The sequence below is a fragment of the Brachyhypopomus gauderio genome, chromosome 13 (assembly GCF_052324685.1).
Source record: "Brachyhypopomus gauderio isolate BG-103 chromosome 13, BGAUD_0.2, whole genome shotgun sequence".
Lineage (NCBI taxonomy): Eukaryota > Metazoa > Chordata > Actinopteri > Gymnotiformes > Hypopomidae > Brachyhypopomus > Brachyhypopomus gauderio.
The window spans coordinates 3,139,359-3,153,485 of NC_135223.1; the positions used below are offsets into that span (position 1 = coordinate 3,139,359).

Here is a 14,127-nt window from a genome sequence, read left to right on the forward strand (position 1 = left end):
GGAAAATAACGATCTGACAGCCCGAACACCTTTCCAGTGTCCTTCACCACCTGAATTACCCGTCTGGTCCAGAGCCAAATGTTCTCAGGTGCCGTGTTCTTGGCTCTCCTGAGTGAGTGCCAGGCTCACAGCAGCACCGTGGCGTAGGTTTACCCTGAACTCTTGCTCCCGCGTGCTCTCTCTCCCTGCAGGTTGTGTGTGCTGGTGCAGGATGTCTACGGGATGTTTGGCGAGGTGGAGCTGCAGTGTGTGTCTTCCGAAGAAGAGCTGAAACTCAACACGGAGCAGCTGGAGGGGAAAACGTGTGTGCTGCAGACACTGAGGGTGATCGAGCGTCTCACGCGCCAAAGGTGACCACCGTCGAGCTGTGTGTCGTGATGTCAGTAACAGAAATAAAAATGACATAAAAGTGTAAGACAGTAGTACATAACTGCATTTACGTAGGGGAAATGGCCCTTTATATGTACCTCCTCCCTCCAAGTTAATGAGAACCGTAACTAATTGGCCAACTGGCTGTTCGGTTATGTCATGGCTGGCTGATGGCCACTGCATGGTTAGTTCACACACGAGCGCTAGCTTACATCTGGAGTCTGTCACTGCTTTCTCTCATCGTGAGGACCACTAATTCAAGCCATTAAAACTTTAATAATTAATAAACCAGAGCCACAGCCAAAAACAGGTATCCAATTCACGTGGTTTGATTCATTATTTTAAAATAATTAGTACATTATAAAAAGCTCTGTACTGTTGTTGAACAAAGTCTTGCAAACTGGTCATGAAAGTGTTATGACTGTATGCAGAACTCCCTCACTCACAGGATCCAAAGTGTCTAAACGGGTCTTAACCGAGATCTGTTAAATCACATTACAGCAGGACAATGGCTGAAACGTAATATGGAGTATATCAGGGACAAAAAGTGGAATGTTCTTGACTAGCCAAGTGAGTTGTCTGGCCTGAATCCCACTGAGAACGTCTCATAATTACTGAGGTGTGAAGCAGGAACTGATAAAGGCTTCAGGTCATGCCTGGAAGCCTGTCAATAAGAGACTCAGCATTAGAGGATGGGTCACGTATTTCAGGAATTCATCAATTCTGGAGGTTTCACACCAAGTACTAAATATGACGGTTGTAACAACTGTGTATATAAAGGTCTTTGGTTTTAAGAACCTTGACATTCTTCGCTTTAACCTAAAACTCACTGTTTTATTTGAAGACCATTGTGCTGGAGCGTAGAGCCACAACACAAAAACCTTTCACTGCTTACAAGCTGATGTTTCAATCAATCTTTGAATTGAAATGAAAATAACCATAAAAGAAACCCCATAGGTTGGCATGTGTAGCGGTCATCTGCCCTCAGCTGGTGTTGACATGGAAGCCGATCCCCAGTATGTTTCCACTGTCTGTTTCCATCGTCTCCTGCTCAGATTAGCAGCGCGTTTAATGGTCTGGCAGCGAGAGGTGCAGGCGTTCTGAAGTATGAGATTTACTGCCATTTCTGATGTTCCAGGTGTATATCTGACGGTCTCCCCTCTTCCGAGGATGAAAGATGTTCGTGTTTGTTGTCATACTACGATTAAGTCTTTGTGTGATGGCGTACCACAAAATTTCACGTACAATAAAACTACCCATGTGCCTTCGTATCCGCACCGGTGATCCCACCCTTCGCCTGCAGGGGTCCTCCTCCCCGGACTACTAATTACCGTCAGCTGTCGTAATCACCACAGCCTTTATAACCAGTCACCACGCCTAAATCTGTGCGAAGTATTACCTCTATTTCCCGGCGTACCGAGCAGTTATTCGCTAGTGTTTTGACTGTTGTTTGCTCTCCGGTTTATTCTCTTTCCCCATTTTGGACACTTGGGCCTTCTCTGCCTGCCATTGGTTAATGAACTTTGCCCTTCCTTGTTTTTTTTCTACTTTCTCCTCCGGAGTATTCCGCCCATAAAACTTTAATGGATTCTTGTCTGTTCCCTGACTCTGCGAAGTTACACTTAGACAGGAAACTCCGCAGCTCTGAGCTGGTCCCCTATATACTGAGAAAGGGCAATAATCTTAAGACTAACCACAGAGGTTAGTCCCTGTAAAAACCTTTTTTTTTTTTTTATACATATAAATGACATTCTTTGCATATGCTCGATGGGTGCTTTTTGTCTGTGTGAGAGTGAAGCTCCACCCCTTGAAGGCGGTGCAAGTTGGACTGGCAGGAGCAGTTGAGCGGGTGGAGTGTTGAGCTGGCCTTCAGTTCGCAGGCTGCAGAACTGGTTCTGAACAATGAGCCTCTGCTTTACTGGAACAGACGGGGTGACACTTCTCATCCAGCTCAAACTGGTCCCTGAAGTCTCAGGGGGCTCCCAGACCACCGGCTGCTGATCTGTGGGCTCTTACGTTCAGACCAAGGGCCCCCCCAGTCCTGTGGGATGTGGTGCACTTCTCTTCACCCTGAACCTTCTCAGAGACCTTTGCCTGTGTTCTGTAGCTGTATGGGTGTGACAGAATTGGTACTATTACATCCTGCCCCCACCCACCCCCACCCCGTGACGGTGGCCATTCATGTGTGATTTATTTTTTTCTCTCTCCATTTTAGTTTTAGTACATAGTGTTTTAGTAACAACTTCATAGATATGGAAAATGTATCACTGAGGATTTCTATAAATAGTTAAAACAATGTGCTGTTTTCATGAATGCAAAAGAACTTCAGGTAACAAGGGGGGGGGTGTGGTTGTGTGTGGGTGCTTGTGTGTGCGCATGTGACCGAAATGCCATCTCTTTCTTCATAGATCTACTCAGCTCTTCAGTTTGATTGACAGCCTGTGGCCTCCTGCGGTTCCTCTGAAGGTTGATGGAGAAGTGGTTGGTTCTCAGGCTGTAGGTATCCCCAAGACTCTCTTAGCCAACATGAGGCTACTGCCCAGAATTGCCAATCAGTTTTCCTACCCAAAACTCATAACCAGTACTATGATGTCACTCTACCACTGAATACACTAACCACTGTTTACACAAAACCACCCTTTACCTTTAGACTACCTAAATTATGTCATATGCCTTTTTCCTTACTTCGTTAATGGATTCTTCTGAATTTGACAGATATTTCAGCTCATTACAGTTCAAAAAAGGACTGTTGTTACACACAGGAAGTCAAATTTCCTATGCTAAACCATTAGAGTTTCACACAGGAATTTCACATGATATGTGACTCACAGCTCTTCACAAGGGTCATCAGGTAGGCACCTCCCTCTGGGATTTCCGTGACATCTCCCGAAGCCTCAAAAATGAGATATGGCATTCCATACCCTCCCCTCCCCTCCCCACGACCATCACGACCAAGCTCGCTTCTAAACCAACCAGATGTTCTTCAGACATAAAGTCACATTGGCCTTCCTGGTGACTAAAGCCATACTCATCCCCACTGACACCCCCTCTACATGCTCAGTGCCACCACTTCCATATGAGCTTTACACACACACACCAGCGCACACTACACACCTAAACTTAGCACTACATTGCCACCATGTAGCCAATCACTTCCTAACCCATAAAATCCATAACGGCCTCCCTGGTGACTAAGCCCTTATCCATCCCCACTGGCACAGCCCATGTCTGCTCTGTGTCACCAGCTCTATCTGGATCTACCACTCTAGACATGACAGAGACATGACACAACGACACACTCGCATGCCCAGTCCTCCATGTACCTGGGACACCTTCAGATAGTTCCTTCCCAGCTACTCAAACCTAATTGCTCTACTCACATAACTAGTGGGCAAAGAGTTAACCTCTCTGTGCTCGTTGTTGAATAAACATGTTAATGGGTAGACTGCCTGATTATGTCTCAATGTATATCGCCCCTGCAACAAACTAACTTTTAACTATCTAGCCACCGTCAACTCAAGGTTTTGTGGAGTTGGAAGGACGAGTTTCTCCAAGCAAAAACGCAATATGACTCACATCCGTTACTCCACATTCTCACCAGATTTTCCCTCCGAATCTCGTGGTGCACTGTTTGTGAATTAAACTGGTGCACACGCGTATTAGACCCGTATTAGACGCTTGATCCAAGCCCCGCTCCTCCTCCTCACACCTGCCCTACCACACCTCTGTGCTCCGGTGTGTTCTTCGCTACCTACACTGCCACTCGTGGGATTCCCTGCTTTCTTCTCAGGGTCCTTGGACCTCAACAGAATCAACATGCAGCTTACATCAGCACTTTTAAATCCCTCAGCAGGAGTGGTAGCTTCCATACCGTGTTACACTCATAGACATGCCACACTACATAGACATGCCACACTACATAGACATGCCGCACTACATAGACATGCCACACTGCATAGACATGCCACACTGCATAGACATGTCACACTGCATAGACATGCCACACTGCATAGACATGCCACACTGCATAGACATGCCACACTACATAGACATGCCACACTACATAGACATGCCACACTGCATAGACATGCCACCTTACATAGACATGCCACCTTACATAGACATGCCACACTACATAGACATGCCACCTTACATAGACATGCCACACTGCATAGACATGCCACCTTACATAGACATGCCGCACTGCATGGACATGCCACCTTACATAGACATGCCACCTTGCATAGACATGCCACCTTACATAGACATGCCACACTGCATAGACATGCCGCACTGCATAGACATGCCGCACTGCATAGACATGCCACACTGCATAGACATGCCACACTGCATAGACATGCCGCACTACATAGACATGCCACCTTACATAGACATGCCGCACTGCATGGACATGCCACCTTACATAGACATGCCACACTGCATAGACATGCCACACTGTATAGACATGCCACACTGTATAGACATGCCACCTTACATAAACATGCCACCTTACATAGACATGCCACACTGCATGGACATGCCACCTTACATAGACATGCCACACTGCATAGACATGCCACCTTACATAGACATGCCACACTGCATAGACATGCCACCTTACATAGACATGCCACCTTACATAGACATGCCACCTTACATAGACATGCCACCTTACATAGACATGCCACACTGCATAGACATGCCGCACTGCATAGACATGCCGCACTGCATAGACATGCCGCACTACATAGACATGCCACACTGCATAGACATGCCGCACTACATAGACATGCCGCACTACATAGACATGCCACCTTACATAGACATGCCGCACTGCATGGACATGCCACACTGCATAGACATGCCACACTGCATAGACATGCCACACTGCATAGACATGCCACACTACATAGACATGCCGCACTGCATATACATGCCACACTACATAGACATGCCGCACTACATAGACATGCCACACTGCATAGACATGCCACACTACATAGACATGCCGCACTGCATATACATGCCACACTACATAGACATGCCGCACTACATAGACATGCCACACTGCATAGACATGCCGCACTGCATAGACATGCCGCACTGCATAGACATGCCGCACTGCATATACATGCCACACTGCATAGACATGCCACACTGCATAGACATGCCACCTTACATAGACATGCCACCTTACATAGACATGCCACCTTACATAGACATGCCACACTGCATGGACATGCCACCTTACATAGACATGCCACCTTACATAGACATGCCACCTTACATAGACATGCCACACTGCATAGACATGCCACCTTACATAGACATGCCACACTGCATAGACATGCCACCTTACATAGACATGCCACCTTACATAGACATGCCACACTGCATAGACATGCCACACTGCATAGACATGCCACACTACATAGACATGCCACACTACATAGACATGCCGCACTGCATAGACATGCCACACTACATAGACATGCCGCACTACATAGACATGCCACACTGCATAGACATGCCGCACTACATAGACATGCCGCACTACATAGACATGCCACCTTACATAGACATGCCGCACTGCATGGACATGCCACACTGCATAGACATGCCACACTACATAGACATGCCGCACTGCATATACATGCCACACTACATAGACATGCCACACTACATAGACATGCCACACTGCATAGACATGCCACACTACATAGACATGCCGCACTGCATATACATGCCACACTACATAGACATGCCGCACTACATAGACATGCCACACTGCATAGACATGCCGCACTGCATAGACATGCCGCACTGCATAGACATGCCGCACTGCATAGACATGCCACACTGCATAGACATGCCACCTTACATAGACATGCCACCTTACATAAACATGCCACCTTACATAGACATGCCACCTTACATAGACATGCCACCTTACATAGACATGCCACACTGCATGGACATGCCACCTTACATAGACATGCCACCTTACATAGACATGCCACACTGCATAGACATGCCACCTTACATAGACATGCCACTGCATAGACATGCCACCTTACATAGACATGCCACACTGCATAGACATGCCACCTTACATAGACATGCCACCTTACATAGACATGCCACACTGCATAGACATGCCACACTGCATAGACATGCCACACTACATAGACATGCCACACTACATAGACATGCCGCACTGCATAGACATGCCACACTACATAGACATGCCGCACTACATAGACATGCCACACTGCATAGACATGCCGCACTACATAGACATGCCACCTTACATAGACATGCCGCACTGCATGGACATGCCACCTTACATAGACATGCCACCTTACATAGACATGCCACCTTACATAGACATGCCGCACTGCATGGACATGCCACCTTACATAGACATGCCACCTTACATAGACATGCCACCTTACATAGACATGCCACACTGCATGGACATGCTACCTTACATAGACATGCTACCTTACATAGACATGCCACCTTACATAGACATGCCACCTTACATAGACATGCCACACTGCATGGACATGCCACACTGCATGGACATGCCACCTTACATAGACATGCCACCTTACATAGACATGCCACACTGCATGGACATGCCACCTTACATAGACATGCCACCTTACATAGACATGCCACCTTACATAGACATGCCACACTGCATAGACATGCCACCTTACATAGACATGCCACACTGCATAGACATGCCACCTTACATAGACATGCCACCTTACATAGACATGCCACACTACATAGACATGCCACCTTACATAGACATGCCACACTACATGGACATGCCACCTTACATAGACATGCCACACTGCATAGACATGCTACCTTACATAGACATGCCACCTTACATAGACATGCCACACTACATAGACATGCTACCTTACATAGACATGCTACCTTACATAGACATGCTACCTTACATAGACATGCCACGTTACATAGACATGCCACCTTACATAGACATGCCACCTTACATAGACATGCCACACTACATGGACATGCCACACTACATGGACATGCCACCTTACATGGACATGCCACCTTACATGGACATGCCACACTACATGGACATGCCACCTTACATGGACATGCCACCTTACATGGACATGCCACCTTACATAGACATGCCACCTTACATAGACATGCCACCTTGCATGGACATGCCACACTGCCATGTCCTTGTTTCTGTATTCCTAATCCCAGCCCCTGAACTTCAGTGATCACAACCTCATAAAGCATTAATATCCAAACATACTGTATACTCGTACATAACATATCTCCACGGCATTTCAGTTAACAGCAGTTGTTCATGTTGTCATGTCATCCATGTGCCCTGAAAGGTGTGAACCAGGAGCGCCTGCAGCCTCTCCCCACCTACCGCTCACTTAGACTCCACAATTATCACCTCCGTCGCCATCGTAAACACTAACCATGAAATGGTACAGATGGCAGTTAATACCCATTTCGCTGCCGGACGTAACATGCTCTCCTGTATTAAAACAGAGCTGAATATCTTCAAAATCAGCCTCAACCAGTCCTGTGATCCCGTGTAGTACCTGGAAGAATCTAGACGCCTTCCATAAGAGATTATGGGGTACTGAGCCAGATGTATTTGCCAAATCTTGGAGAAGCACGTGGCAGGACGCTATCTTGTTTCTGTGCTGTCTGAGTCCGATGGCAAATTATACTGCCATGCTCTAAACACGCTGAGCAAAGCCTGAGATCCCTTAATGAGATAATTGGTGTATCAATTAACTTATTCACTTTCAAGTATGCAGCCAGCACGATTACAGTAAAGAAAATCTTAACCTCCAAGAAGACTTGTAAGCCAGAACTACTCAGTACCCACAGCATGCTCCTCATTTTGCATAGACACATCCCCTGCTCGTATCCACTCTTTTGGGATAATCACACCATGACCACCATCTTCCGTGTGCCTGATACAGGACTACGTTAGGTCCTGATACAGGACTACGTTAGGTCCTGATACAGGACTACGTTAGGTCCTGATACAGGACCTGCCTCTGTGCCACACCACATCTTCAACCACACTCCACTTTGGTAGGCTGACCGCCGCTTGCTGCCGTCACCCAGTGAATATTTGCTCTGTCCATTATTGAAGTCCAAGTCAGTCTGTCCAGCCTCTTAGCCTTCCATTTTTCTCCTTACTAATGTCTTTGCAAAAGTAAACAGATCCCCACGGAGGGTGACCAGATCCCCACAGAAAGTGAACAGATCCCAGCAGAGAGTGAACAGATCCCCGCAGAGAGTGAACATCCCAACAGAAAGCTGACCTACTTCTCTCCTTCCATTGTTCTTTTCCTCAAGATCACAGCTCTCCCCAATTCCGCCATACAACACAAAAAAAATCTGTCCTGACACTCTTACAAAACCTCACCTCACATCCCCGAGTGCTGGGGGAGTCTTTGTTTGATGCTCTGTTGCTCGGTTACTGTTGCCGTGTTTTTCTACGTCCGATGCTGCTGACGTTCTATTGGCGGCGGTTATACAGACGAGTCTAAACTTCACGGGTTCCCGTTCACGGGTTCCTCACAACGTAAAAAAGCCTCACAACAGCTGTGAAGTCTCGCGCTGCTGGTTGTTGCAGGTCAGAGTTCCGGCGCCCAGCTTCTGTTACAGGCTGGCAGGACAGCAGGACGGCGTGGTCGTAGGACGCATGTCCCCACTGTACCGTCCACCCGTTGTTCAGACCCTCCGAGAGATTTTACAGGTCACACACATGCACTTATATTAATGTATGCATCTATTTATTCACTTGAAGAACAATCTAAAATCGATTAGTATCTTGCACAAATTGTTTTACATTATCTTTGCATTTTTTTCGTTGTTCTTTATTTATAGAATGAGTCCACAGGTTTCCGGTGCAGTTTCACAGCAACTGTTGTTTATAAGAGAGAACAGGTAACCTCATGCAAAATATTGATTCCTCATTCTTGAGATTTGTTTCGAGTCGTTAGCAAGGCAGAAACATGAATTCAGTTCATTTCGTTTGTTTATAAACACGGATGGCTCATATGCCTACCTTGCTTTTGAATAATGCTGGGGCAAGAATGTGGCCCAGGTGCTGCGTTCACTTCAACTGCCCATAAAATTTGCACACCCTTTAAGAAAGTAAGTCCTCAGGTGCCCTCACTGAAAAGAAATCAGCACCGAGACTAGGGAGGTCCACGGAAGGCTCTATGACTCTGTTTGTCAAGGCTATCAGCACCGAACAGTAAAAGCGGTACCGGCGCTATGATTTGAAATGGATTTATAGAACACATGTTTTCGATTTATTTTGTTAAATAATCTTTTGTTATGTTCCATGAAATGTCATTTGTGCCTTGTTTTATCTCAGCTTCACAAAACATAAAATATAAGCACAAATGTTTTCCAGTTCTGTCATTAGTAACATAATACATTTTTTTATTGACTAAAACAATCATATTATTTACCTGGAATATTGCAAAAAAAGGAAACGCTTTACTCAGATGAAACAGGAATGTAAGTCATAGCGAGCTGTTTCAGACAGTTATGGGGACGTGTCTCCAGTATCTCCCCTGTAATTTATGCCTTTGTGTACTGAGTATCCAAAACAAAGTACTGATGTTCTATGGTGTAATAAGTAATGACTGTTCTTCCCTTGTGCGATTGTACTCATCGCACAGTAGATATTATTAACTCCACTGGTGTGATGTTACCGTGTCGATTCATAATATATGTGACGGTGTATATAATGTGTGCATACATGACACAGCATGGTGTATAACTTATTATTACTCATAATTACCCATGAGTCACCTGTTGTGCTGAGCTGCAGATCAATAACAGGGTAATCGGCCCCAAATATCTGCGTGCTCGTTGGTTCCAGAGCGGAGGAGGGACAGATGCCCTGCTGTTGGTGACGGACTGCAGCCTGCAGGATGAGGCGTGGGCCGGGAGCAGGACGCTGCCCGTACACGTGAGCTCCTCCTGCCTGCTCCACGGCCCCGGTGGACAAGACATCGCCTCCTCCCAGCCCGGGGCCACGCTGCGCTTCAGAGACGCCGTCAAAGAGCACAGTGAGCTGTCGTATAGCACTGTAACCTCTTAATGAGGCTTGCTCTATCTGATGTTCACATCAAAGCCAACAGTACAACATTTTCTCAATTCTAGCCATAGAACAAAACTCTTTTTCATCCATATGCCTGTGAGTTTTTATGAGAGCTCTCTACCCAACGTGTGGAACGCCTTCTCTCCTGCTACAGATCAGATATTCTGCTGTAGACAGTCTGTGGTGCAGGGGACCCTAACCCAGAGCCTCTCTCTGCCCCAACCCGTTCTACTGGACAAGCTGGGTCCAGACAGCCCGTCCTGTTCTCTCTGCACGCTCACAGGTCGGTACATTCCTCCCCCCCCCCCCTCCGCCTCCCCCAACTGCTGTCACGGACTGGCACATTCCAGAAGTCCTCTGATTTCTGAGAGCAGTGTGCTAGTTTGTTGGGTCTCTGTTCTTTTCATTTTGTCGAGCGGCCTTATTGCAGTTACTCATTTACTGTGCTCATTTACTGCAGCAGGAGGCTTTTTCTTCAGTCAATGTGGCTCCCCTGTTTGGTTTGGTTCTCAGTACCTTTGGCTGCTCGTTAAGTAAATCTGTGCTTCATAAAACTGATTTTGTGACTTGATAAAAAGTTGAAGTTTGTAAACGCTGCGACTCTTTTGATCAATGGTCCGTTCTGTCGGTTTGACCACTCCCAGTGAATTGTCTCTGGCTGTGGGACTGTCCTTATCGGATTTGACCTCCTTTTTTCTCTTCATTCCTCTCATCTCATCTTCTGTATTGGTAGAGCGATCACCTTCCTGAAACGCATACATTCTGCAGACACGAACTGCATACCTTGTAAATGTGAACTGCATACTGCTAAATGTGTAAAGGGCATGTTACACATGTGAATATGATCACATTCCAGTGATTTTGCTAGGCTGCACAAACTTGTTTAGTCATAGTAATGCTGATAATACATTCCAGATTTCTGCTGTGCTAATACTCTGTCTGTTGACGTTACTGTGGTTAACAATAAAGTTTCAAGACTTTCTAAGTAAGCCTCATGATAGGACCTTAGGGGGATCTGCCCTGTTGGACTGCAGTCATTCGGAGATTCTCCTTTCTACTCCGTGTTCATTTAGGAGTTGTGTTACATTCTTATTAACCATCGTGTGTAGAGTCTGGGAAGCGTGGGGCTGTTTTAACGCCTTTTCTGCATGGCCTGTTGTGCAGGAGAGGTGGTGGGAGTGGACGAGGACTCCGCTTACTCCTGGTTGTCCTGCTCACGCTGCGGCAGCGACCGATTGGAGGAACAGCAACGTCCACCGTGAGACGCCGGCCGCCATCGCAGCGTCCCTGTCCTGAGACTCGGGGCTGCGGCTCGAGTCTTTCTACACCGACATTGTTGCAGAAACTCACCTGCTCATGCTCTTTAATTGTGACATCTCAAATGAGCATTTCTGACCAACTAAAGTCAGATTATATGTCTTAGACCAGTAACGTTGCATTTAATCTCCTCATGAGGCTTCCGGTACAGTTATGCCACATTAGCTTGATAACAACGGTGTAAAACCGAATAAGAAAATGGTCCGACATCAAGCGCGTCTTAGCTGGACGTCAACGTTTGTGCAAAGTGTGGTTTAGCGAACGCTGTGGTCCCAGCAAACGTCGTCACTTTAACCGAGGCCAGTGGGCCTGAAACGGTTTTCCGGGCATCGCTCCTGTTTACTGCAGTGCAGTAAACCGTAAACAGAGGCAGAAAGGTCAGAGCTGGAAAACCTCAAAACATCATATCACTGCATTTCTAAAGAGGTCCTGTAACTTTTTCAAAAAACACGGGATGAAAATCACACGCAGCTTGTTTTGGTTTGCATGTTTTGTTTATTTCCTGATGAAATCGTGTGGCGAGGAGCTGAACTAAAGCTCCCCCTCTCCCCAGGGACGCGTTTCTGTGTGTGTCGTGCGGAGCAGTGGACAAACCGACCACGAAGATGCAGCTCGAAGTGTTCCTCAGCTGTCCATCGCTACGTGACGGCACTGCGAAGGTTAAGGTGAGCTCTGGAAGCGCGTCAAGAACGGCGGGTTTTTAATATAAATATTAGCGTGTTGACATAAACCACGCTTGTAAACTGGAGAGAGGAAGGGAGATGTAACCATCTTGATCTCTGCAGCGTTTCCACCTCAGCTTATCGTCCCCTGGGTACTTTTCCCTAGACACGAGAGTCTCAAACCGCATCTCGTCAAACCGAGATGCAAGCAGATTGCATGTGAAGTGCTATTGAGACGTGCAGTTTCTCCCCTGCTGAGTGAGTGGAGACACTAGGAGGCCGTGTAGTGCTGCTGGGCGCTCTGCTCCCAACACCAGGCTGTAGTTGCGCGTGTGTGATCGTGAAGCTGAGCCTCTACATCTTGAAAGCTCCTTCACTAAAGCAGCCCAGCATTTCACTGCTTTACATGACATTGGCTGCGCTACATTAATATTACACTAGCTGCATTTTGTTGTAGCTTTTTAACAGTGTTGTGTTTGTATGCAATTTTTTATTTTTTTTTTTGCAGCTGCAACAGAAATCCATAGTGTCCCTCTTAAACTCAACAGGATATGCTGAGGTGAGATTCTTCTTGTTCTCTGCCTTTAATGTCATCTAGAGATGCTTTTTTTAAAAATCAGTATTATAACCCAGGAGTGATTCAACCAGATCCTGTAGTAAATGTACCAGCAAAGCAACCACACTGGCTGTATCCATCATTCTGCTCATTTGAGGGGATTTTAAATGACTGGCACCAAGTAACACAGTCAACATGTACCATCCTACGTTTATGCTCCGCCTACGTGGGCGGAGACTGTTATGTAGGCTGTCTGCCCTGATCAAATTAGTGATCAGCAAAAAGAGGGATCACCAGCACCCATAAGCCATCGATGCGCTTGATTTAAGACTTTAATTCCACCTTGCTGCTCACTGAACCTAAGTGCACCCACAACAGTCAGTTAAAACATTTCAGGGAAGTTCTGGTATCCTTCCTGCGTGCTCTGGTGGTGACCTTGATTTTCTATTCATTGATTTTGACAGCTCATGTGTTTTCAAGCACACGTTCCGATTGCTTGTTCTGATTTATCCGCAGGGATACGAGGCGCAGAATGTTCTTGGGAAAACGATTGGCCCTCTGAGCGTCTTTATCCACGTTATCAGCAAGCAGTCTACCCTTTGGATGGGTTTAGAGGAGGTTGATCTGTGACCCACCCTCGCTGATGCACCTGTGTACCTTGGCTAACCTTTGCTACATACTTGACTGTAATTTATCACTGGTCTGTCCAGTACCAAAGGGAACATGGTACACTGCCAATCTAAACATAACTACAAATGAACTGTTGTTGTTACAGACCTTTAAAACTGTAGAGGCTGGGAGATTTCACGTAGCGTCTTCAGTGCTGCCTTTCTCATGCTGTGAACTGAGTAACACTAATTTGGAGCATATCTGTACCAGCCCCTTCCACGCCTGTTAGTGAGCTGCTGGTGCATAAAGCTACCAGTAGCAGAGGGCATGTTACTAGCACACACCCCCCCTTTGTAAACATGTATTACTACAGGGAATATGATGTACTGTAAAAGCACACAATGCATCTAAAATGTATTTTAAATGTGGATTTTGTCAGTGTGGATTTTTTTTTGCATAGTACA

At 46.4% G+C, this 14,127-nt stretch overlaps 1 protein-coding gene across 1 annotated transcript in view; it reads left to right on the forward strand.

Annotated features, from left to right (window-relative positions):
* The window catches only part of spidr (scaffold protein involved in DNA repair), a 40,575-nt gene extending 26,484 nt beyond the window's left edge, over positions 1 to 14,091 (forward strand). Inside the window, exons 11-20 of the mRNA XM_076970300.1 lie at positions 192 to 350; positions 2,778 to 2,865; positions 9,035 to 9,157; positions 9,289 to 9,348; positions 10,298 to 10,487; positions 10,674 to 10,802; positions 11,684 to 11,777; positions 12,390 to 12,501; positions 13,007 to 13,057; positions 13,571 to 14,091. Of these exons, the coding sequence (XP_076826415.1) occupies positions 192 to 350; positions 2,778 to 2,865; positions 9,035 to 9,157; positions 9,289 to 9,348; positions 10,298 to 10,487; positions 10,674 to 10,802; positions 11,684 to 11,777; positions 12,390 to 12,501; positions 13,007 to 13,057; positions 13,571 to 13,684 (1,120 nt within the window). The 3' untranslated portion in view covers positions 13,685 to 14,091. The remainder of the gene's footprint in view (positions 1 to 191; positions 351 to 2,777; positions 2,866 to 9,034; positions 9,158 to 9,288; positions 9,349 to 10,297; positions 10,488 to 10,673; positions 10,803 to 11,683; positions 11,778 to 12,389; positions 12,502 to 13,006; positions 13,058 to 13,570) is intronic.
* Positions 14,092 to 14,127: the final 36 nt, after the last annotated feature.